The 25,887-nt window shown below is 38.6% G+C and overlaps 1 protein-coding gene across 2 annotated transcripts in view; it reads right to left on the reverse strand.

Annotated features, from left to right (window-relative positions):
• Positions 1-1,580: 1,580 nt before the first annotated feature.
• Positions 1,581-25,887, reverse strand: part of LOC126243987 (protein kinase C, brain isozyme) — a 199,633-nt gene continuing 175,326 nt past the window's right edge. Inside the window, exons 11-14 of one of the 2 annotated variants that reach the window (XM_049948204.1) lie at positions 25,042-25,230; positions 24,814-24,954; positions 23,771-23,953; positions 1,581-2,117 (exon numbers count right to left, since the gene is read on the reverse strand). In XM_049948204.1, the coding sequence (XP_049804161.1) occupies positions 23,801-23,953; positions 24,814-24,954; positions 25,042-25,230 (483 nt within the window). In that variant the 3' untranslated portion in view covers positions 1,581-2,117; positions 23,771-23,800. The remainder of the gene's footprint in view (positions 2,118-23,770; positions 23,954-24,813; positions 24,955-25,041; positions 25,231-25,887) is intronic. The other variant, XM_049948203.1, reaches the window with a different exon arrangement.

The following is a 25,887-nucleotide window of genomic DNA, read 5'->3' on the forward strand; positions in this document are numbered from 1 at the left end:
TTTGGGTACCAATGGTTTCATACCAGTAATACCTGAGCTTCAGGCAGATCATAAATTAATAAAATGCTCATCAATGGTGAATTGTATTTGCCTTGGGCAGAAGAAACTTGAAATATGTGATAAAATACGCAGATGTATACAGTTAGATATATATATCCCCCCCCCCCCCAAAAAAAATCAATCTCTCTCTCTCTCTCTCTCTCTCTCTCTCTCTCTCTCTCTCTCTCTCTCCGCATTCCTCATCCCTTGCCGAGTACAGGCCAAATATCTTCAACAGAAATCCATTCACATAAAACCATCCCTCCTACTATTAAGCTAGAAGATAGCTTCCACTATCTTTGAGAAAGTCATTTGTGTAGATTTCTTTGGCCTCTGTTATGATATACAACTCAGAAGTTTTCCTATATACTAGTGTTGGAAACAAACACATAAAGACAATCAATAGAAATCAAATCGTAAGGTAAAAAGTAATTGTTTAACAAGCGTCCCACATTTACAGTACTGCAGTCCTAATAAGCCTGACAAATATTTTTGCAACCATACCAAAGTTGTAACACCAAAGAAAAATACAGAAACATCGTAAAATATTTTGGCCATTCTTTCATTGGTAAATAATTTCAACTTATAACTTTCATACATATATTTCTTCTTTTATGGAGTTTATTGGTATTATTATATTATCATTATTATTATTATTGTTGTTGTTAAAATGGTGAAAATATTTGTATTACTTCTCTTTAGTACTATATACGTATATATGGTAAATCAATTAGTGCTCCAGACAGAACTATTACATAAGAAAAGAAGTAACACATTAATCATTCTGTGACTGGAAAGGATATTGTGTTTAATCTGACAAAGCTGCACATATAGTTTATTAAAATTGTACTCACACTACATTAAAAATCTGAAATGAGATGCATGCCTCTTGCACCTTTAAAAATGACAGCACAATATAATCACAAAACAGGCAACAGGCTTGGTGTTATACAGTGTAATTTTCTATAACAATGTTGGAATATTATGTCACATTATTGTACAGAATCGTAAGTTGTTCACCACACAACCACAATGGTCAAATGAAGAACAAACTGTCTGTTAGAACACACAATGTATTTAACAGGGAACAGTAATTAACATTTCTATCAGTCAGTAGGAACTCGAATGTAAAAAATTATATTACATATTTGCACTATAAACATTGGTGGAATCCAACCCATAAGCACACAAATTGATAGACAATTCACATAATATTATGAGATATGGATGTCCCAATGTGCATGAAGATAGTTTGAAGCAGGCACTTGGAACATTTATTAAAAATAGTTTTTAAGAGAATTAAGTTTCAACTATATAATATCATTTCTAATGTCTTGTGTACATCTTCCACACACAATATACATATTTATGTGTAAATAACTATATTTTTAAACATAAAAGATAGTACACGTAAAGAAACAACTTTGAAAACATTTTCGAAGAGACTTTGCAGTGCAGTTCTCAAAACAAAATGTATAATATGAACAATTATTTACAATCACCATTTTATTGAAACTGCACAGAATTCTAGGAATGTCAGATATGTTTCTATATTTAGATAATAATAAAGCTTCATTTGGAAATCCGAGTATTTCATATTGTCTTGTAAACTAGTTCTATCTTTAATTCCAAACACGATGGGATAATGAGAATTGAAGTAGAAATTCAATCACTAAAGTTTCAAAAGTAACAAAGTGTCTGAGTGTTTATAGCATTAAATGTATTGAACTACAATTTACAAATGTTAAAGTATCATTTAATGTTTAATGTACACAGATGGAATGAATACAAAATTTTCAGACACGTGTGTTTGAAAATTATGAGTATGCAGAACGCTATTGCTCTCCAATAACATACTTAAACAGCTAAAATAATACAGGTTGCAGTGTCAATTCTAATTATCTTACTTTTATTGCTTCTGGCATGTGTACACAGCTCAAACCAACCAGGAAGACCATGAGAAGGTTTGAATGAGAAGTGGAACATGTATCCAGACACAGTGTTCACCTGACGTGGAACATTCATCTTCTAACAGTATTCTTCCATCAACAAGGAGGTAGGCGCATCTCTCTTTTCACCTGTAAGTTTCACAAAATACATATCAGAAGACACAAAATAAATTCTAGGAGCTGGTATTCTGTGCACCCCTACAATGAAGTGGACATGAATCACATGAAATGCAAATATGATATTTATTTCTTAATTACTACTATTAAAATAGCTTCTAGCATTGAAATTCATAAAATGGTAATGAAGATTTGTAGGTCAGTAGGTCATACACAGACGTCTACTGTGAAACATGTTTGCTGTTTTATCAGATTAATAGTAGTCAAACAATAATTTTCTTGTTGGTTACGGAAGTCACATTGCAAAAACTGAACTCCCTCATAAAATTTTCTGAGAGGATCTTTACATGAAATTCAAATTGGCTTAATATTCCTAAAATTAACTCATGTATTACAAAACTACTGCTGCCTCTACTAATGTCACTAACTAACAGTATCCATGAAAATTTAAATGTGGAGAAACTATATTGCAATAGTTTTGTGCCAGCAATAAACCACAAGCATAAAAAAAACATCTTCAGCCTTCCAAGATCATGGTGTAAAATAAAAGACAGCTACTATCCATAATTTCACCATTTTACTGTGTAGGCTTTAGCAAAATGTCAAAACATTTTGTCACTTTTACTTCATTTTACTATTTACTATGTTAGATATAACAGAAAATACTCATAGTTAAGTGTGTCCAACATCAGGAGTGCAGCAAAGTTTCAGTGCATACTAAGTGAGACTTATGGGACATGTCACCTAGGGGTCTTCACTGTGTTATCACCAGTGAAAGCTGGGTAGTTGCATTTGTCAGGCTACACATGAACAGCTAAGGTATATTATATTGCCAGAAAAGCCTGAAGAATTACAGTTAAGGCATATAATTACTATTTTACATTTGAGGTCCAGCTAAATTTCCATTACATTTGTTCTTTGTGATATTTTTCTCGTTAATGTCTTTATTACATATTTCAGCCTCAGGTCTCACAAATGATGTAACTACTGACTTTGACTTATTACCAAGCTATTAGGAGATGATTTATTATGTTATTTAGTAGCTCATCAATTGAACAGCCCCTGGAAGATAATTACAGTGTAAACATAGTTGCACTCTGATTCTGAATCTGGCTTGTTCAGTTGCCAAGTTACAATGTAGCATATTCAAATCATCTGATGACAGCTTGGTAATAAGTCAAATTCTGGATCACAGTGCAGATATGTTTACTATTTAAGTACCTCCCGAGTACAATGTGACGTGATGGGAGGAGTAGCTGAGTATGCACGACTTCCAGCAACACAGGACATTGTAGTAAGGCAATGGTGAAAGTTGAAAATTTCTGCTGGACATGGACTCAAACCCCAATTTATCACTTCTCATGAGTGGTTGCCTTAACCACTTTAGCCACCCGGACACAGACCCTAACCGGTTCAAATTTCCAACTTATTACAAGCTGCAATGCAGCAACCCTCGTCCATTAACCCCTCTACGCACAAGTTACGGAGTCCCATAGGCGTTTGGATGATATTAGTACAATCATACTGAAACAGATATGAAGGAGTCATTACAGAAATATATATATATGTATGTGAGAGTTCTACCAGACATGTCTGATGGAACAGACACCACTTACGTATATTCTTTGTAACAACTTCAGAACATCTGAGGATGACCTGTTAATAATTCAAAACTAGCCATGGTACTATTTGTGTGATATGAGGCTGAAATATATAACAAAAACATTTTACATGTTGTTCTCTATGTTTCTGCGAGGAAGGATGCTTACTCAGTGTAAAATTCTTATTTACATTCTACACATCACAGTGCAGTATGTTAAAAACTTATTTATTCATTTGCAAACTCAAGAATATAGTTTTCTCTGTACAAACTCACTTAGTGAATTTACAATGAGACTTATTTAACAAATTCTGTGCAGAAAAATGAATAGTCTCGTACTGTAGATCACGATCCTTTTGGAGGTTTCCAATTCACTTAAGATTTATCATTGCAAAAGTGCATAGGTTAGGTTAGGTTAGGTTAGTACACAAAATGATTACATTTACAGATCAACAGCACAAGTGGTTCTGAGGTACCAGGTATTGATCTATGCTGAAACACCCATATTAGTATATGGTGTAGCCTCCAAGGGTGGCAATGCAGATGCTGACTATGGCAACCAGTTGATCATACACGTGGCAAATACCATTCTCTGATACATTATGCTGCGCCTGCTTGACCTGGTTATATAGTTATGTAGAAGTTGTTAGTTGATGAATTGCACAAGTCACTTCTCATCCTATCATATCCCACATGTCCAGAGATTCTGCTGGCCACAGAAGCTGTTGCATATCTTGAAGGGCACATTGAATTTCATGGGCAGTGTGTGTGTGTATGTGTGTGTGTGTGTGTGTGTGTGTGTGTGTGTGTGATAGATAGATAGATAGATAGAGAGAGAGAGAGAGAGAGAGCGCATTATCCTGTGACGCAACACTGCACTTTCCTGTTGCAAGAACGGGAAAAGAATGGACTAACAACATTTTACACATACTGAGTGCTGGTCAGCATCACCTCCAGAAGCACCAAAGGTGAACAACAGTTGTAGGTTATTGCATCCCAGACCGAAAGGACTGGGGTGGAGCCAGTGTGTCTTAGACAAATACACTCTATGAGACAGTGCTCATATGGGCAAATTACCGTAACTTGCATGCAAGAAGAATCTGGTTTCATCTCTGAAGACCACAGTGTGCCATTCCATCTCTCAAGAGATCCTCTGATGGCACCAGTTGAGCCATGCATGTCGAATGCTGTTGCATAAGTGGAAGATGGGCTCAAGGCGTGCATGCTCGTAGTCCTACTGCTAATAACCAGTTTGCAGCAGTCCATGTTGACACATCTGAGCTCACAATCCATCTTTTTTGTGCTAGCTGTACAGTATATCACTGCAGCCCTTACAATACGATGATCCTGGTTGGTGTCTGTGATATGTGGACACACAGAACCTCATCTACAGGTGCTCCCTAAGAATGCTCACATGCCCACTGACACCAGCACCACTGCACAGCTATCACAGCACTTCCAACTTTTGTGCCAATTCTCTGAAAGGACCATCCAGAAACTTTCACACTGATTAAACAAACCCACAAAATATCAAACAAGTATTATTTGAATCTTTTCTCTCTCTTCCCTTAAACCAATTCGGTAAAGGCCCCAGACCAATGAACAATCAAGAAACAGCTGAACAGGGGTTTTGTAAGCAACATTTTAATGCATGAATTTTACATTATTAGGATACTTCCAAGAAATTTAAGTCTGTCATCTGCTAACAACTTTGTCACAGGTGGCAGAGTAGCAGATAGAAGTATGAGTCACTCTCTTGCCTCCCAAGTTGGGAAAATTCACCCTAAAAGCACGAGGATGAAGAAGACAACGGAAACCTCTGCATTAAAAGGTACATAATGTGGATTCACAGGGCATGTGATGTGTAACTGAAAAAGTGTCATGACGACTTCTCCATTGGCAAAAGATTCCAGATTTTCCCCCATTTGGATCTCTGAGAATGGACTGCCAAGAGAGAGGTAACCATGATAAAATGAGGGAATAACCAACAAAAGGGTATCACTCTATCAGTCAGAGCACGGAACGTCAGAAGTCTGAACATGACAGGGAAGCTAGAACATCTGATAAAGGAAATGCTTAGTCTTGATCTAGATATTGTGGGGGTCAATTAAATGAAATGGAAGAAAGATATAGATTGCTGGTCAGATGAATATAGGGTAATATCAACAGCAGCAGAAAATGGTCTAACAGAAGTAGGATTCACTATGAATAGCAAGGTAGGTCAGATAGTTACTGTGAATCCAGGAGGATTAATGTGGAAAGAAGTGCAGTACTGAAGTACTAGGGAATGATGTGTTTGAACTTCTGTAAGACTCTATATGGTATGATATTCAATATCACAGAAGACAGCTCAGTTGAAGATGAATGGACATTTCTAAAAGGGCAATCACACAAGTTGGACAGGCAAAAATAGGTACAAGGAAGGTAACTGTGAAGAAAGCTTGGGTAACAGGATAAATGCTTCTACTGATCAACTAAAGAAAGAAGTACAAAAATGTTCAGGGAAATATAGGAATACAATACTGTAAGTCACTTAGGAATGAAAGAAATAGGAAATGCACAAAAGCTAAGGTAAATGGCTGCAGGGCAAAAACAAAAACATCTAAAAAGAAATTATTGGTGGAAGGACTGATTCAGCATATAGAAAAGTCAAGACAACATTGGTTGAAATGAAAAGCAAGGGTGGCAACTTTAAGAGTGCAATGGGAATTTCACTGTTAAATGCAAGGAAGAGAGTAGGTAGATGGAAAGAGTGAACTGAAGGTTTGCACAAGGAGGAGGTCATTTCTGATGACCTGACACAAGTTGACATGGGAATCAATATGGAAGACATATGGATCCAGTATTAGAGAGAGAATTTAACCAAGCTTAGGACGACTTAGTTTGAAATAAGACAGAAGGGACAGTCAGCATTCATTCAAAATTTCTAAAATGTTGGGACAAAATGGCAACTAAATGACGATTCAGGTTGGTGTGTAGAATCTACGAGACTATGGATATACCATCATACTTTTGTAAAAACATCATTCATAGAATTCTGAAAACATTAAGAGCATTTAAGTGTGAGAACTATTGCACAATGAGCTTAACAGTTCATGCATCCAAGCTGCTGAAAATAATAATATACAGGTGAATAGGAAAAATTGAAGATTTCCTACATGATAATCAGTTTGGCTTTAGGTAAGATAACATGATAGAGAGGCATTTCTGGGCTTGATAATGGAAGTTTGACTCAACAAAAACAAATACACTTTCATGGAATTTGTCAACCTACAAAAAGTGTTACACAGTATAAAATGGTGCAAGATTTTCGAAATTCTGAGAAAAATAGGAAAGAGCAACAAGCAAAGTTGGGCAATATACAGTATCTACAAGAATTGAGAGAGAAAATTAATAATGGAAGTCCTAGAACAAAGAGCTTGGAATAGAAAAGGTGTAAGACAGGGATGCAGTTTTTCAACCCTACTGTTCAATCCATGCATGAAAGAAACAATGATGAAAATCAGAGAAAGGTTCAGGGGTAGGATTAAAATTCAGGGTGAACAGATATGAATGATAAGATTTGCTGATGACATGTCATCCTCAGTGAAAGTGAAGAAGAATTACAGGACCTGTTGAATAGAATGAACAGCCTAACAAGTACACAGTATGAACTGAAGATAAGCCTTAAAGACAAAAGTAATGAGAAGTAGCAGGAATGAGAATAAGTTTAACATCAAAACGGGTGACAACAAAGTAGACGATCTTAAGGAATTCTGTTACCCTGGAAGCAAACTAACAAATGACACACAAAGCATGCACAACAAGCAGACTAACACTGAAGAAAGGGCATTCTTGACCAAAAGAAATCTATGAGTAACAAATGTAGGATTTAATTTGAGGAAAAAATTTCTGAGAATGTGCATTTGGAAGACAGCATCATGTGCTAGTAAATCATGGATTGTGGGAAAACCAGAAAAGAAGAGAATCTAAGCACTTCAGATCTGGTGCTACAAAATTATGCTGAAAATTATATGATATGGACTGACAAGATAAAAAGTAAGAAGGTTATATTGGAACGCAGGTTTTCTCAGAAAATTTCATTGATGAAATCTTCTTGGGTTACCACCTAAGTTGTGGTGTTTTGTTTTCATAACTTTTTTTGCAAGTTACATTGTCTGAAAGTGAAGTGTTTGGTTCATGTCCAGTTCATTCCTTTATAACTGCTGGGCTGCAGTCTCCTCTGCTGAGGTCAAATGGGTGGATCAAATCAATCACATGCCTCTGGAGGAGACATTGCGGACAGGGCCAGGGGGGAAAGGTGTGTGTGTGTGGGGGGGGCAGGGTGGATATTGTCTGGACATTGAGTCCTCCTACTGCCTGTCTATTCTGCCCACTACTTCTGCCACTTTCGCATCAGAGCATCCCTGACACATTTTTTGCTAATGCCACATCCCATGCAGAGGTCAGTTGAAAACTGCTGTCCTGGTTGACAAGATCATTATATACTCTTATTTGTTCTGCTTCATTGACGAACGAATTGCAGAACCTTTGGCAAGGTACAGCACTTTCGTCTGTTTGAAAACAAACATGTGTCCATTGATTCTGTGTTCTAACAATGCAGACTTTTAGGTTTGGCCAAAGTGAACACTTCCCACATGTTTTGAACAGTGCTGTGAGATGCACACTATATCTGACCAATGTCCTGCCTGTGACACTCACAACTTATGCTGCAGATGCCAAGTGCCTGTAAGCCCTAGTTGGTCTTTGACTGACACAAATAAATTCTAAATTTTGACCACCAAGCAAAAACATGGTTTTTATATTGTACTTCTCCATTATCCTGGCAATCTTGGCTGTGGGCAACAATGCATGTGAAGGGAATGCCATACACTTGACTTCTTCTTGGGATTGTTATCTTTCTTCCTTTTGCTTGGCTGGAGAGTGTGTTTTATTTTTGTTTCCGAGTAGGCATTCTTGTGAAAGGTTTCGCGGAGATGCTGTAACTTGGTAGACAGACTTCCCTTGTCGCATATGGCTTTTTGCCACATGTACTGGGCTGGTGAGCAAATATGTGTGCTGCACTGGATGGTGGCAGCTATTGACATTTAGGTACAGGTCTGTGTGTGTCTTCTTCCCACAGGCAAAATGTCCCATACATGCCTTCATGGTTGTTCTGTATCAGAATGTGTAGGAATGGTAGGTATCCTTTTCCTTCCACTTCTTTGGTGTTGCATGTGCTGTTAAAATGGCACAAGAATTCTAATAGGTTTTCTTCACCATGTGACAAAACCCTGAATGTTACAGAAACATCTCTGTAAAATATCAGTGGTTTCAGCTGTTTGGTTTTGAGAGCTGTTTCCTAGTAGTGTTCCACATATACACTGGCAATGCCTGGCACCAGAAGGGAACACATGGTGACTCCATCCATCTGTTTGTAGAACTTCTGACTACATTGGGAGAACAACACACATGGTCATGTTTGTTTCACTCATGGAAGAGCAATAGTGAAATGAAAACTTGATCTGGCAGAAACCTGAGTATAGACATAAATTGTCCTGAAAAAGTTTGAAGAACCGAAATTAATTGAGAAGTCAAGCAATATTTTACCACATCCTATGTATCCTTCAAGACTGCAAAGAAAAAATTAGACTAATTACAGTGTGCAGAGAGGCTTTTTTGTAATAATTCTTCCAGAATCCCACACAAATGAAATGGAAAGAATCCTTGCTATTTGGTACAATGGGACATGTGCTCTGCCATGCACTTCATGTTAGTTTCAGAATATGGATATAGATATAGATACATTCACATTACTATGCTGTCACTTCATAGCCACACTCAAGACCAAATTAGAAAGCAGGTTCATCAATATAAAGTACAACACTTAGCACTGAAAGCACATTTAATACAAACATTAACATAAAGCTACAATAGAACATAACTTGTGGACAGAGACTACTGCTATTTACACAGGCATTGCATGCAAAAGAACTTTTGAGAACCTTTTATAAATGATAAATACTTCATAAGAAATAATTGCTGGTGGTTAAGTCTGAACTGGCAACCTGCAGCATGCCAGTAAAGCTAACCACTACTTTACACTGTACACAACACATCTCACAGTATTGCTCCCTCTCCTGCAGTATCAGTGAGCTGCTGTTTTAGAAGTTCTCATTGCAACCAACCACAGCACCCTGGATCTAGATCTTGTCAATGGTCCTCTGCATCGCAACACTGGTGGGTCCTCAAATTCTGGTCATGTTGTCACATCCTCTTCACTATGAAGAGCATGAAAGGTAACCACTCCCCTTGAAGTTTCTTGTTCATCAAGTGGATCTTCAGTCTTCTTGAACAAGAAGCCTCCATCATCATCCTATGTCTCAGGACTGAAGGAGGGCTTCATATGGAGAACACGAATGACACTTGGCACCTTTGTCTTCTCGATGAAGGCTCATATTCCTTGAATTCAAAAGTGACATCCAACAAGTGACAGGATACAATATTAACAAACGTGGCACTTTAGTAACTTTCTTGTCAATCCCACTTTCCATGCAGGTGTAAAAATATGCACCACATCACCCAAACTGTATGTCACTAGCTGGTGCTTGGCTTGCACTGCTCTTGGTCTTTCTCCTTGCCATCCAGCATTCATGTGGGAGCCAGCTGTCTTGCTTCTTCAGTCCTGATTATGAGATGGTTTACACTGTTTTCCTGAGTATCATCCAAGTGAAAGGGGAATAGTGTATTCATTGTTGTTTCAGCCTCATGAGCAGGAAGTACAGTGAGAAGCAGAAAGTGTCTAGTTTTACTGTGATGTATGTGAATGTTACAACAGACAGTACTGTATCATGTCTCTGTTTGACATAAACATACACCAGGACCCTGTCTGCCAATATTTGATTAAAGAATTCTGCAGGACCATTCATCTGTAGGTGGCAGGCAGTTGTTACCTTGTGGTTGATGTCGCAACATGAAATTACCTCTGATACTAGTATCGACTGGAAAACTTTTCCATTCTCAGAAATGGTCACAGTGAATGCTCCATGCTTCAAAATGATATCTTACACAAGGAACCTTACAATTTCCGGAGTTTCAGCATTCATCACAAGTTTGGGGAAAGTGTAGTGAACATCCCAATTTGGTGGAATGTTCCTGCTACAGGTGCAATTGGTACCAGAAGGCCCAGATGTAATTTTGGCATGTTCTCCAGTCACTGGCATGTGCTTCTGTCAGTGGTTCACACAGTATCTAACAAACTGGCAGTCTGTGTCTGATTCTGTCTAGAGTCTTCATGAGTCCCAGGTGACCAGATGTTGGAATTTTGTGGGAAAACTTTAGCACAGCCAACTATAGTTGAGCTGTGATGACAAGCAACTATTTCCACCCCAGTGTATCACAGTTTCTCTTATAAATATCCACAGATTGGGGGTATAATGGTTGGTGTTACTGTTTCTTGATCGTGGGGACCCAGGTTCGATTTCTGGTCAGCCTGGAGATTTCCTTCATTTGGGTATTGGGTGTCTGTGTTGTCCTAATCATTTCATCTTATCTTCATTGATGTTCAACTCACCATAGAGGCATCAAATGAAAAGATTTGCACCAGGCAACCAAGCAACCCTAGACAGGGTATCCCAGCCAATAATGCCATACTATAATTGTTTTTGCCCTTATTAAATGTTCCATTCATTAACTGGAGTTCTGTTTTGGTCAGTACCTCATTCTTTAAGGCCTGTATGGTTTTCAGCAAGCCTTGATCTTCCTTGTGTTCAATAGCAATATCAGTTAACACTTACCATGCTAAGCCCTTAACTGCATGCCACTCCCTGTGCTGGCTAATTTTTTCTGTTTTCAACAGACTTTAAATTGCTGTAAAGGATGTTTAGTTAGAGATACATAAAAACTACAGGTATGGTTTAAAACTTTAAGGTTTTAGCTTTACACGGGTTAACAGTCATGTGTATGGGGCATATACTGTTTCCAAGAAGTGATGCAGATTTCTCCTCAATTTTGCGAAAATAAATTTTTGTCAAAAATTTATTTTTACTACTTTATTCAATTTAAAGAAGAAATAAATTTTGGAAAGTGATCATTTACACTGAAAAGACATTTGTTATACCATTTGCACATAAAGCATAGCTACATACTCATAAGCTATTTTGCATAGTGAACCACAGTTTGATAAAGCTTGAAGCACGAGGTGACACACAAACCTACATTACACTCACTGCACTCATAAGAAGTATCTTTCCTCCCAGCTTTCCCAGTAATGTTCTTTTGTTTTCCACTACACACTACACAACATCTTTGTGCTTTCTTCTTCCCTTCTGCCATTTCCACATGATTCGGAAAATGTTTCTGCGACAATTGAGCAATCATTGCAGATCCATGAGACTCCTCAATTCTCTCTCCTCTCTGTATCACTAACGCAGGGCAGACCTCCTGTATAAACTTAGGAGTGCTCAGTTTCTTCTCATTGATGCAATTGTGCAAAATATAACCATTGGAAACAGCCATAATTATACAGTGGAAGGCAAGCTTTCTCCACCACTTCACTGTTTTGTGATCAAGTGCTCCATATGAAAGACGCTGATCAAAAAGGTCTACACCAGCTTTATGTTTGTTGTAATCCAGCACTGCCACTGGTTTCAACTTCTCATTGCCTTCTCTTGTAGCAACAGGCAACATTGAGGATGTGTGCCTGGTACTTATCATCCACACATCCCTCATGTCTTTCCATCACAATGCTAGCACATTGTTCTTGCGGCGAAATATCTGTTCACCCTTTTTGAGTTTACCCTCTTTGAGAGCCTTAGGCAATCCTTTTCTGTTTGGCATTACAGTCCCTACAAGACCAGTGTTGGCTCTAGCCAGTTCTTCGGGTAGCTGAACACTGGTGTAAAATTTGTCAACATATACAGTGTGGCCCTTACCTTGGAGTGAGCCGAGCAATCACTTTACCACTGCAGAAGCACTGTTGTCCAGTTTATCATCCCTTCTGTCATAAACTTCAAAGTTGTATATGTACCCAGTTTTGGATTCTGCAAGAATGTATAGATTCATGCCATATTTGTTTGGCTTATTGGCCATATAAACTTTGAAACCTACACGCCCTCTGAAAGGACACATATCTTCATCAATGGTTAGAGCTTCACCTGGCTGATAACTTTCTTTGAAATTCCTTACAAAATCATCCAGAAGAGGCCTGACCTTATGAAAGGCATCAAAGTCTACTTCACCTTTCTTTCTTTTTTTGCTCTGAATTGTCATTTATGTGGAACGTAGACAAAATATTCAGAAATCTGTCCCTTGGGATAATATTGGGGCAAAAATTGCAGCTAACCACTGGATCACTACACCAGTGACTGGTCATACTTGACCTCTCACTGATTGACATGTGGAGGATAATAGCCAGAAACGTCTTTGGTTCAGCAATTGTTAGTGTCCTCCACTGCTTGAATCTAGAATTGGGCCCTAATTTGTTTTGTGCTCTCAGTGTGGCTAGCTTCTGTCTAGCATATAGGTTTGTTTGTTCCTTCATAACTGAAATAACCCAGTCATTTGTAAAATGAGAAAAAAAAATCTAAATATTCACTAGACTGACCGAGTCCTACATTATTTAGCACACCACGAGACCCTGTAAATAACAAAATGTTTGGTGTTTGATCCACAATAGTCCAGTCATCCTGTGAAATGTCACTCAATCTTGGCCTCTTTCAATGATGTGTGGGGGGGAACACAGGCGGTGGCTCACCTTCATCTGACGACAAATCTGTGTCTGAAATAATACAGAGCATAACAGAACAAATCGCAACATGAAGTGTCTTGTTCTGCATCGATTTAGTAAGATGTTAGACTTACATGGACTATCGTTATTTTCCGTCATTTCGTAATCACTGTCACTATCGAAATCCGAAAAAAATCATAATCAGTAGGTTCAGCAAGTACTTCTTCAATCATTTTTCGAAGTTTTGCATCCTCATCACTCGCTATTGTGAGTAAAAAGAAGATAAACAAGCTAAAACCAAAAAACTAGCGCCAAAATCAACAGTAAACAAACGGCAGGACACCACAGAACACGTAACATAGAAGTGAAAAACACACGTGAATTCGTTCGGAAATATATATGGATATATCGCATTACCTCACTAGGTTACACTCAACAACTGAGCTAGGTTAATAATTGGCTCCTTTTACCGACCTCCCGACTCAGCAGCATTAGTTACAGAACAACTGAGAGAAAATTTGGAATACATTGCACATAAATTTTCTCAGCATATTATAGTCTTAGGTGGAGATTTCAATTTACCAGATATAGACTGGGACACTCAGATGTTTAGGATGGGTGGTAGGAACAGAGCATTGAGTGACATTATACTGAGTGCACTATCCGAAAATTACCTCGAGCAATTAAACAGAGAACCGACTCGTGGAGATAACATCTTGGACCTACTGATAACAAACAGACCCAAACTTTTCGACTCTGTAAGTGCATAACAGGGAATCAGTGATCATAAGGCCGTTGCAGCATTCCTGAATATGGAAGTAAATAGGAATACAAAAAGAGGGAGGAAGGTTTATCTGTTTAGCAAGAGTAATAGAAGGCAGATTTCAGACTACCTAACAGATCAAAACGAAAATTTCTGTTCCGACACTGACAATGTTGAGTGTTTATGGAAAAAGTTTAAGGCAATTGTATAATGCGTTTTAGACAGGTACGTGCCGAGTAAAACTGTGAGGGATGGGAAAAACCCACCGTGGTTCAACAACAAAGTTAGGAAGCTACTGCGAAAGCAAAGAGTGCTTCACTCCAAGTTTAAACGCAGCCAAAACCTCTCAGACAAACAGAAGCTAAACGATGTCAAAGTTAGTGCAAGGAGGGCTGTGCGTGAAGCGTTCAGTGAATTGGAAAGTAAAATTCTATGTACCGACTTAACAGAAAATCGTAGGAAGTTCTGGTCTTACGTTAAATCAGTAAGTGGCTCGAAACAGCATATCCAGACACTCTGGGATGATGATGGCATTGAAACAGAGGATGACACACGTAAAGCTGAAATACTAAACACCTTTTTCCAAAGCTGTTTCACAGAGGAAGACCGCACTGCAGTTCCTTCTCTAAATCCTCGCACAAACGAAAAAATGGCTGACATCGAAATAAGTGTCCAAGGAATAGAAAAGCAACTGGAATCACTCAACAGAGGAAAGTCCACTGGACCTGACGGGATACCAATTTGATTCTACACAGAGTATGCGAAAGAACTTGCCCCCCCCTTCTGACAGCTGTGTTCCGCAAGTCTCTAGAGGAATGGAAGGTTCCAAATGATTGGAAAAGAGCACAGGTAGTCCCAGTCTGCAATAAGGGTCGTCGAGCAGATGCGCAAAACTATAGACCTATATCTCTGACGTCGATCTGTTGTAGAATTTTAGAACATGTTTTTTGCTCGAGTATCATGTCGTTTTTGGAAACCCAGAATCTACTCTGTAGGAATCAACATGGATTCCGGAAACAGCAATCGTGTGAGACCCAACTCGCTTTATTTGTTCATGAGACCCAGAAAATATTAGATACAGGCTCCCAGGTACATGCTATTTTCCTTGACTTCTGGAAGGCGTTCGATACAGTTCCGCACTGTCGCCTGATAAACAAAGTAAGAGCCTACGGAATATCAAACCAGCTGTGTGGCTGGATTGAAGAGTTTTTAGCAAACAGAACACAGCATGTTGTTATCAATGGAGAGACGTCTACAGACGTTAAAGTAACCTCTGTCGTGCCACAGGGGAGTGTTATGGGACCATTGCTTTTCACAATATATATATAACTGAGCTAGTAGATAGTGTCAGAAGTTCCATGCGGTTTTTCGCGGATGATGCTGTAGTATACAGAGAAGTTGCAGCATTAGAAAATTGTAGCGAAATGCAGGAAGATCTGCAGCAGATAGGCACTTGGTGCAGGGAGTGGCAACTGACCCTTAACATAGACAAATGTAATGTATTGCGAATACATAGAAAGAAGGATCCTTTATTGTATGATTATATGATAGCAGAACAAACACTGGTAGCAGTTACTTCTGTAAAATATCTGGGAGTAGGCGTGCGGAATGATTTGAAATGGAATGATCAGATAAAATTAATTGTTGGTAAGGCGGGTACCAGGTTGAGATTCATTGGGAGAGTCCTTAGAAAATGTAGTCCATCAACAAAGGAGGTGGCTTACAAAACACTCGTTCGACCTATACTTGAGTATTGCTCATCAGTGTGGGATCCATACCAGGTCGGGTTGACAGAGGAGATAGAGAAGATCCAAAGAAGAGCGGCGCGTTTTGTCACATGGTTATTTGGCAAGTGTGATAGTGTTACGGAGATGTTTAGCAAACTCAAGTGGCAGACTCTGCAAGAGAGGCGCTCTGCATCACTGTGTAGCTTGCTGTCCAGGTTTCGAGAGGGTGCGTTTCTGGATGAGGTATCGAATATATTGCTCCCCCCTACTTATAACTCCCTAGGAGATCACGAATGTAAAATTAGAGAGATTCAAGTGCGCACGGAGGCTTTCAGACAGTCGTTCTTCCCGCGAACCATATGCGACTGGAACAGAAAAGGGAGGTAATGACAGTGGCACGTAAAGTGCCCTCCGCCACACACCATTGGGTGTCTTGCGGAATATAAATGTAGATGTAGATGTAGGTGCTGCGATCTAGCGCTAATATGATGAACTACAAGCATTACAGGACCTACAGGTTGTAGCGGGAACGCTAACAATGCGTTTGAAACACTAAAACAATGTGGAATGTGGCGGGATGAAATATTACGGCGACCGCATTTTCTTCGTTTCCGCCCATGACGTAATATTATGGCAGCCGCACAGTAAGTGTTGATGCAACAGTTACTGAAATATTTGTGCTGTTGTGTTCTGCCACAGGATTCCTTTAAAGACAATCTGTGTCCTTGTATTTGAGAACTTTTTGATGACCCAAACAACTACAAGGCACTCTTTCTCACTTTAGTTCCTCTCTGACTTGGAGAGTACTCTGGAAGCATAAGCTATCACCCTTTTTAGCACATCCTTGAATTTGTACTAGAACTGCACCCATCCTATAATGGCTAGCATTTCTGTCTTAGTATTCTCATCATAAATGCTAGGGCTGAATATGATGTTAGTGCCACCTTAAGGATATGGAAAGACCTTTCTTATACTTTGTTCCAAGGATATTTGGTGTCTCACTGCAGTAGCTCTGGCAAGGATCATGCCTTGGTACAGAAATGCCAGCAATATGAGAACATTTTGGAAACTTTCTCACATCAAGAACATTCCGAGGAGTCAGAAAATCTGTGACTGCTCTTATTTTCACTGTATCAGGATAGACTCAGTCACCACGCACCAGGTGCCCCAAGATGCTTCATCGGCAAAGAAACACTTTCCGGTACAGTTGGAGACCTGCAGTCTGAATGCATTTCAACATGGCTATCAGGCAGCTTAAATGTTCTTCAAATGACTTTGAAAAAATGAAATTATAGATCAGTTAGCAAAGACATGTTTTCCATTTCAAGTGTAAAAGTGGATTGTGCGCCACACTCTAAGGTGGCCGAAGTCTTACATAGTCCAAATGACATAACTTGGAGCTTATAGAAGCGACCTTTTCCCAGTCAGCCTTAGTTTGCCAGTACCCTGTCTGCATGTCCTTGTAGAGAAATTCAGAGTGTCTCAAAAATAATGACCCGATTTTAACTTGTAATAATAATAAGACAAATGTCACTAGGTAACTGAAACAGTACTAGATGTATTCGGCATGGTCTAGAGTTTCAGAAAAAATCTGCTAGATGTCGCTATGAGTGCTGACCTGGAGTGTGCAGCCAGTCTCGTGCAATATGGCGTTCGTGCAACAGAAAGCGTATCGTGTTATTAAATTTAGTCATACTCAATCAGTGATCGCAGTTCAGCGGGCATTTCATATTTGATTTTGTGCTAAACCACCATCACCAAAGAATACTTGACAGTGGTATAAACAGTTTGAAGAAAAAGGGCGCCTCCGTAAAGGCAAAAGTCCTGGCCAGCCACGCGTTCCTGAACAAACAGTGGAACAAATCTGATGAGCATTTGAGTGGACCCCCTGCAAGTTTACGCATCATGCTATTCGAGAACTTGGGTTACTGCGCATGACAGTGTGGTGTGTGTTACAGCATTGTTTAGCCCTCAAACCAGACCGATTACAACTGGTACAAGCTCTTCGAGATACTGACAAAGTGAAGCAGGTGGACTTTAGCAGTGCTATTCTAGAGGACATGGAAGATGACACTTTTATGTCACTGTTGATATTCAGCAATGAGGCAATTTTCCATATTAGTGCGAAGGTTAACCATCATAATATACATATATTGGGGGCTCAAAAATCCTCATGAAACAATTGAACATCAATGTGATTCACCAAAAGTGAATGTTTTTTGTGCTGTTTCGCAAAGCATGGTTTATGGACCCTACTTTTTTGGGGAAGAAACTGTAACAGGACAATCATATCTTGCATTGCTATGGAACTGGTTATTCACACAACTTGACTCTGACAATTGCATCTACCAGCAAGATGGAGCACCACTGCACTGTGTAATGTAACAGACTACTGAAACTATTAATACCATCGGCTGGCAAGCTATGCGGTGCCATGAATCGACATGGAAGAACAATTATATTAATATAAAATTACAGTGAACTTTAATTACGTCAACATAAACTGAAATATTATCATTTTATTATAAAAACTAATAATTTGCAGGACAATCATATTATGTATTGCTGCAGAACTATTTGAGAACTCTATTCAATTTTCGTACTGTTTTCATAAGTCTATACGTGTGATGTATAAAATATCTATGCTCAATTCATGTTGGAAAAACCTGTGTACTTTGTAAGGTCTTTGATTGTTAATGCAGAAACAGTTTGCCGGGTGAGGCTAAGGGACAGTCGCGTTTTGGTGAGTCTCAGAGACAGTGAGTCTTGAGAAGTCGTGAGAAACAGATGATTTTGAGAAAGGTCATGTTGTTGAACATTTTTGAGACGACTTATGTTGGAAAAGCTTACATTGGAGAACTACTGATTGTTATGAAGATATTACAAAAATATATAATATGGAAAGCTTCAAACAGTATCAGTTCTTACGTAGCATATTACAAACCCAAGGACCCATTGTAGTAACAATTGCCGCAAATCCAGAAGTTACCCCTAGACAATGAGCAAGCAACAACGAGTATTCAAGGTAAGGTAATTAAATTATTTCATGTTTGTGTTGTGAAGTTACCTTCTCTTTGTCAAATATTTAAGTCTCTTATGCTCTGTTAATAGAGTGAACAGACTGACGGGGACTTGTGGTCCACTATTGAAACCAGGAAGACCACACAGGTTTTTAAACATGTGTCATAATTTGACATAAAAAAATTGATGATATTTAATATTTGTTCCCTGGATGAGAGAGGTACAATACAACTGGAAAAACAAATTGTGCAGCTTCCTCAATGCCAACATGCCTCAATGTTGGATAGGGCATACAGGATCTCAATACTAGGCTTTACACTCTTGGCCTCCTAGGTCCCCTGACTTAACACCATGTGATTTCTTCCTGTGGGGATATGTTAAACAATGTGTTTATGTTCCTCCCTTACCTCGTGACATTGATGAACTAAAAACCAGAATATCAGCTGCTGCAGCTTCAGTGACAGAAGACACCTTGGTCTCAATTTGGGATGAATTCAGCTATTGGCTAGATGTCGCCCAAGCAGCCAATGGAGAACATATTGAACATTTATGATGGACTTTTATAAACTTCTGTATTTTATGGGTAATTTAGTATGCCATTTGTTGGTGTTAAGCCCTTCTTCCTAATAAATAATTCTGTTTAAAATTGGGTCAGTCTTTTGGGAAACCCTGTATTTTGTTCCTCTCAAGTAGTCTGGGGGTGTCATCAATGCTTGAAATGGGTAGACATATTTCTTTGTGATTTTATTCAGTCATCCATAATCAACACAGAAGCATCATGTGCCATCCTTCTTCACAAGTACCACAGGAGAGGATCAGGATACTCTGAGGGTTGTAGCATCACATTAACCTCCTGAATTATCTGTAGTTCAGTCAGTGATGCCCTATAAGAGTACTTGTTGGATGACCCCAATGATGCTACATCATCTTACCATGAGTCACTCAGTATGTCTTTTTATTCCAGGTTTTAAAGAATCCAAAAACTGGTGCAGAATGGCTAACACTCACTAACATTGTTTCTTGAATTGGCCGGATCTTATTGGCTGTTCAGTAGTGGTTTCCTCTTCTATGTTGGCTATAGTGGTAGCAGAGCACGATTCTTTGTTGATGGCATTAAGCTGCATTCCCTGGACTAGATTGGCCAACCATAGATACATTCCTTTAGGAACAAGCAGTGGCTGCTCATGACAATTAGTGATCCAAAGTTCTTCTTGGTCACCTATAATGCTTTTACTGGCATGAAGATCTTTTTTTAGTTGAATAGTGTATTGCAATTGACAGGAGCGTCACTGAGCATCTCTATTGATGACAAACTCTCCTCATTGATGATGGAAGGATAAAAACATCTTCAACAACAAACAACTGGCCAGAGCAGTCTTTGTTATGGGTGCCTGCTGCAGTAACTTTGTTAAACTGGAGCTCTGATCTTTCACAGTCTATGACTGCTTGTGATGCCTGCAAGATGTCCCTTCCAAGAATATTATTACAATTTCATTTTGATAAAATGACCAATTTGAAGGGCTGTGTTCTGCCACTGATAGTTATTGTCACAATACATGTTCCTACTGATTGGACGCATTTCCCATTTGCGACTTCAGCACACTCGCTTTTATATCTCAAACATAGCCTTCTTTATCTGGTAATGGTAAGCATCCTAAATTACAGAAAAAGAAGTGTCTTTGTCTGCCAGTGCCTGGACACGTTTGCCTTGGATGATAATGTCACTGATATTTTCAGACATCTTTGTGGATGGAGAATCTTCATCTGTGGCAGCGTCACCTCCATAACTGGTTGCCTTGCTTACATTTTCTGAATTCAGAAGCTAGGCGAGTAGCTGGTACCTCTGTAGTATGCTAACAGGGAACATTTATGGCCTCTGGGGGAGTGATCTTGTCCATGGTATGGTGATAAGCTTCGTGCCACAGGTCGACTACAGCTGTCTGTAGTTAGCTGGCATGAACACAACTGCAGTGATGACCGGTAGTGTAGAAGGCTTCAAAAACTTGTTTTCTTTCTCTGTAGTAATGTAAGTTGTAGTGCCCCCAGAATTTTACAAAAGTCTGGAGACACTTGGGTTCCATCCATTTCGAACTCATGTTATTTTAAAGCAGGGTGTAAGGATGAGCATGGGATACTGCACCAATTTATTGTTTGTACAGGCGAAATTGGAAGGGAGATAATTTGTCGGCGCTGCCAAGCGTTCAGCGCGACCTGCCAAGAATAAGCAAATACAGCCCGGAAGCACCGTGACCGGCTGCAAAGAGTAATGTAGCATTGTATTGTTAAAAAACAAATGGAAAGACTCGAAATAATGACTGTTTATTAGATGTTGAACTGCTGTTGAGAGTACATGGACTGGACGTGGATAGTCAGCCAAGATAAAAGCTTATGTATTAAGTGTGTTCAAATATGTGTAATTAACTGATTCTGGGTGCCCGGTAATGTGTGGGCTTATGTCATAAAGTTTAGTTTTTTTTTTTTACAAAGTGGAAATAAATATGTTCTGGTGCATTGAATGATATTCCAAGAATAGCGTATTTTTTAAATAAGAAGAGAGAGAGCGAGAGAGTGAAAATTTCCCTTCCTAGCAGTGAAATCTTCGGAGAAGCATCCGGTGCTAGCAGAAGACATTGGCTCTGCAAGAAAGCAGAACCAGCATTCTTCAACAAGTAAGTCCACGAAAATGCTTAAGCTGTATAGAGAGAGCTTAACATTACACCGGGCCACCGCAAAGTACCCTGGGCTTCTGCAGTGGAAACACACTGGTGTTTTGTCCTCTGTCCTCAAGATACCTGTTCTTCTGCAGGGCATTATACTTCAAGGAGGAGCTCATTGTTCCCTTTAGGTGCTGGCTTTGGTGCAAGTACAAGTTAAAGGAGTCCGTTCTTCCCATCGTGTTTGACTGGTGGTGGAGATTGGCAGTTAAGATCAATAGACACTAATACTTCAACAGCCTCTATTACCTCCTTATGTGCACAGTTTGCATTCATAGCTTCTGTCTCTTGCTTACTTGATCTGACAGTTGTGCCTGTCATAAAATGCTGCATCTCTCCTCTCACTACTTAGCGTGTCAGAAAAGTGAGGTCATGATGGTCTTCTACAACTACCATAGGGCAACATTCAGGAGTCAGTCATACTTCTTTTGTCTGATTCTTTTCCACTGCATTTCCTCAATGCTCTGGCACTACTTGATGAATTCCTGGCTTGTTACAACTCCTTTATTAGAGGAGTTTGGTATATCTCTTCTGCAACTCCTTTCATAAAGTGTGAAACTTTTTTGGCTTCTATATATTTCGATTCATAATGTGGCGTGGAGCCAAAACATTCCGTATGCAGGACTGTGTCATTTCCTCAGGATGTAGGACCCTGTTCTTCAACTGTTATTCCACTAAACAGACACGCTGCTGATTGTTGTCAAATGTCTTCTTCAGTACAGCCTAGAATTATCCAAGCTATTGAGCTTGTCTGTATTGTTCTCCACCCACTGTTGAACTCTGCCATCTAAGTAAAAGTATACAGCTGCTAAATACATTATGTCATCCCTCCAATCGTATTAGGTGGCTTAGCTGAATCTTCTCAGCCATTTCATTGGATCCTGACTAGTGTTCCAGAAAACACTGATGGATGCCTGATGAGGAGCCAATTTGTTTTTGTTTTTGAGTGCATTGGTATGTGGAAAATATGGACCTTGGGAATGATTTACCGCTTGTATTCCTATTCCTGTCCATGCAGATTGATGGTGTTTACATTGCCTAATTGGAGCCACAGTGCTGTGGATGTTTTGAAGAAAACTGCATTTCCATAAAACTGTGTCTCCTTGTAACCATACTCATGTCTAAATCCAAAAGCAGGGTCATCAATGAAGTTTAACACTTAGCAATTAAAGCACCTTTATTTTGAACACCAATGCACAGCCAGAACAGAACTGAGCTCCTGGATAGAGAGTGCTGCTGTTTATACAAGCACAGAATATAGAAACATTACAAACAGAAGAACTTTTGAGAACCTTCCAGATATGATAAATACTAAATAACAAGTACTGGCGGTCAGGTTTGAACTGGTGACCTGCAGCATGTTCACCAAAGACACTAACAGCTACACCAAACAGCATAGAGCACTTCTTGTGGCAAAATGGTAAGACTTATGGTGCTGAATGACAATGTTAGCACTGCTCTAAACTGCGAGTTGGATAGAGATGATCATGAACCTAATGAAAGTTCGAAATGATAGTATAATATACTCATGTGAAACAGTTAACCATATTATGAGTATCAATGTGATCAAATAAAATATAGTTCCCAGTGTATACTTCAGCTTGGATAGGGCAAAATGGAAATGGTGTGTGTATGAAATGATGTTTCAATAAAAACTATGCGTGAAAATGTCTCTCGTATATACATTAATACATAAAATAGTGTGCTATATTGCATGACCTTCATAAGTTATGATAGACATCACACTGTTGTTTAACTAACCGTAACTCTTTTCATATTATCCAGAGTAATGGACAACATTACAGAGAAATGTTTACTAGGGCATTATCTGTATAAAATATAGAGTTATTGCTTAATTTTGAAAAACCTTGATCATCATAAATTAACAATCTGTAGGGAAATGTAAGTACCACTAATCTTCTAAGAATTGAATATTTACTCAAAAATATTGGCAATTTCTTTTTAGAAGAAGTAAATAAAAATAAATTAATTAATTGAGAAGTCTCTAGATCATATGTAACATTTTAAATATAATCATCCAGCGCATATTCCAAAAGTATAAACACAATCTAAAAACTGTTTAAATCACTTACTTTGTGTAAATTGTAACACTTTCCCTTACACAGAAACTTACCATAAACAGACAACATCTGTCAAACTGGTTTTACACATGCTGCACAAATTCTGGATTTAAGAACGAGAAGCCCATGAATTCAGTCTGGTCGAGATTCATCATGAACAGTTTGTCAGTAGGAGTTAGATCTGTCTTCTCTGATGTGAACTGCTTATCAAAATTACTGACATCTTTACGATGTTTCTATAAGAAGAAAAAGTTTTAGGGTGAATATGTCATTTACACTACCCAAAAGTTACAGGGATATTACAAAACACATCACAATATCCATTACGGAAAGTCCAGTAAGCAAAGTAACAATTACTGTCTGGGTTTTCAGCTCTTGCCCCAAAGGTGATGAGCTACATAGTGAACAGATGAACACAGATAAGCCGATACATGAGTAGCAGTTGATTCTACTAATTTTCTTTGAGTTATTGCATCGTACTGAGATTTAGTAATAGTTGAGAATGAGGTCAAATCTGACAACTATGCACAAATCTCCAGTGCTTTCTGTGCACTTCTCACTACTTCACCTTCAAGAAGAGCAGTAAAGAGAAATATGAACAAGTCATAAGAAAATGACAAATAAGAGGAAAGGCAGCTACTCACTCATAGATTAATAATGGATGGTGCATGAATACAATTTTATTCTACTGTTTAATATAATAAACAGCAATGTTCCATTTGTCATATACAATGAGAAATTTTCACAGCTCTCATCAAACAGAGGAAATATGGCTACTTTCTAGAAAATTTTGTATTGGTGAATTATATTTCATTCTTAATTCTCAAGCTGTTACTTAGAGAATGAAAGGGAACTTTAAACAGTAAGAAGGCTAGTTGGAATGAAGGATCTTGGCAATTCACTTAATAGCTAATGTATAAAAATAAATGAAAGCTTTTATCTTTTCGTGTGGTGTCTTTTTAGTTTTAAAACATTAATACACTGAGGTAAAAATTCTGAATTTTCTGTTGACAGAATAAAATGCTCATCTCAAATTCATATAGATATCATAAGAACAAATTAAGTAAGCATTATTATTATACGATTTTAATCTTACTATTTTTGGCTTGAAAGGAGGCTGGACTTCACGGTTCTCAATTTTTTCCCAGTCAATCCTTCTGAAAAATGCATGACCTCTGACATCCTCTTCTCCACTTGTCCCACACCCAAGCCTTTTCATTGGGTTCTTAGTAAGAAACTAAAAAAAAAATAAAACAAAATTACTGAGCCGTACAACAGCTTCATTATTTTTGACATATTCAAGGAATCCTGGAGAGATACTAACCCCTTTGCATGCTTCTTTTGCCTCCTTTGATAAGCTCTTAGGATATGAGACATTGTGGTCAGTGATTGCAGCAAAAAGTTCTTCTTCATCTTCACCATCAAATGGAGGCTGTCCAACAAGCATTTCATACAGCAATACACCATAAGCCCACCAGTCCACAGATTTCCCATAAGGCTGATACAAAATAATCTGAAAATGAGATCATTATGATAAATTTGACACTCTATGATACTTTCTGTTTTAAGAACTGTGCTAGTATACTCAAGGGCACACACTGCAAGACGGATGAAGAAATAGTATTCCGAGATTACACTGCAATATGAAAAGAACATCATCAATCTCACAATCAGTAATTATAACAGCTTTCAGTTTGCAGTATTATGTTAAAAAACTGTACAGCTGTAAGGACCTAACAAATGCTCCTATGAGATGGATTTGGATTTAATGTATAAAAACTTTTCCGTAGACTTTTTGCAACAAACTGATATAAAATTCTAAACTTCAACAATGTACTCCATTACCTCCATCAGGAAAGCAACTGACTGTTAAAGAGGGATGTCCCCTGGAACCAGAGATTAAATCAATGATACAACACAAGTTACATCAATGTTTCCAACAAGTAAGGGTCCAAGTCTGTAGTCCACTCCACCATAGCCTCCTGATATCAAACACCCACTTTCAATTTGATGCAACAAGTCTGGCAAGATTTTATATGATATAGACTGAAGATGCAAAACATTATTACTACTGTCCGCCATGAGCCTGAATGCACCTGATGGCACTGTGAGCACATAATGTAATAAGAAAAGTATATAAGGAGATCAGAGTTGACTGGAAATAATTCTA

Source organism: Schistocerca nitens, chromosome 1 (assembly GCF_023898315.1).
Source record: "Schistocerca nitens isolate TAMUIC-IGC-003100 chromosome 1, iqSchNite1.1, whole genome shotgun sequence".
Taxonomy (NCBI): Eukaryota; Metazoa; Arthropoda; class Insecta; order Orthoptera; family Acrididae; genus Schistocerca; species Schistocerca nitens.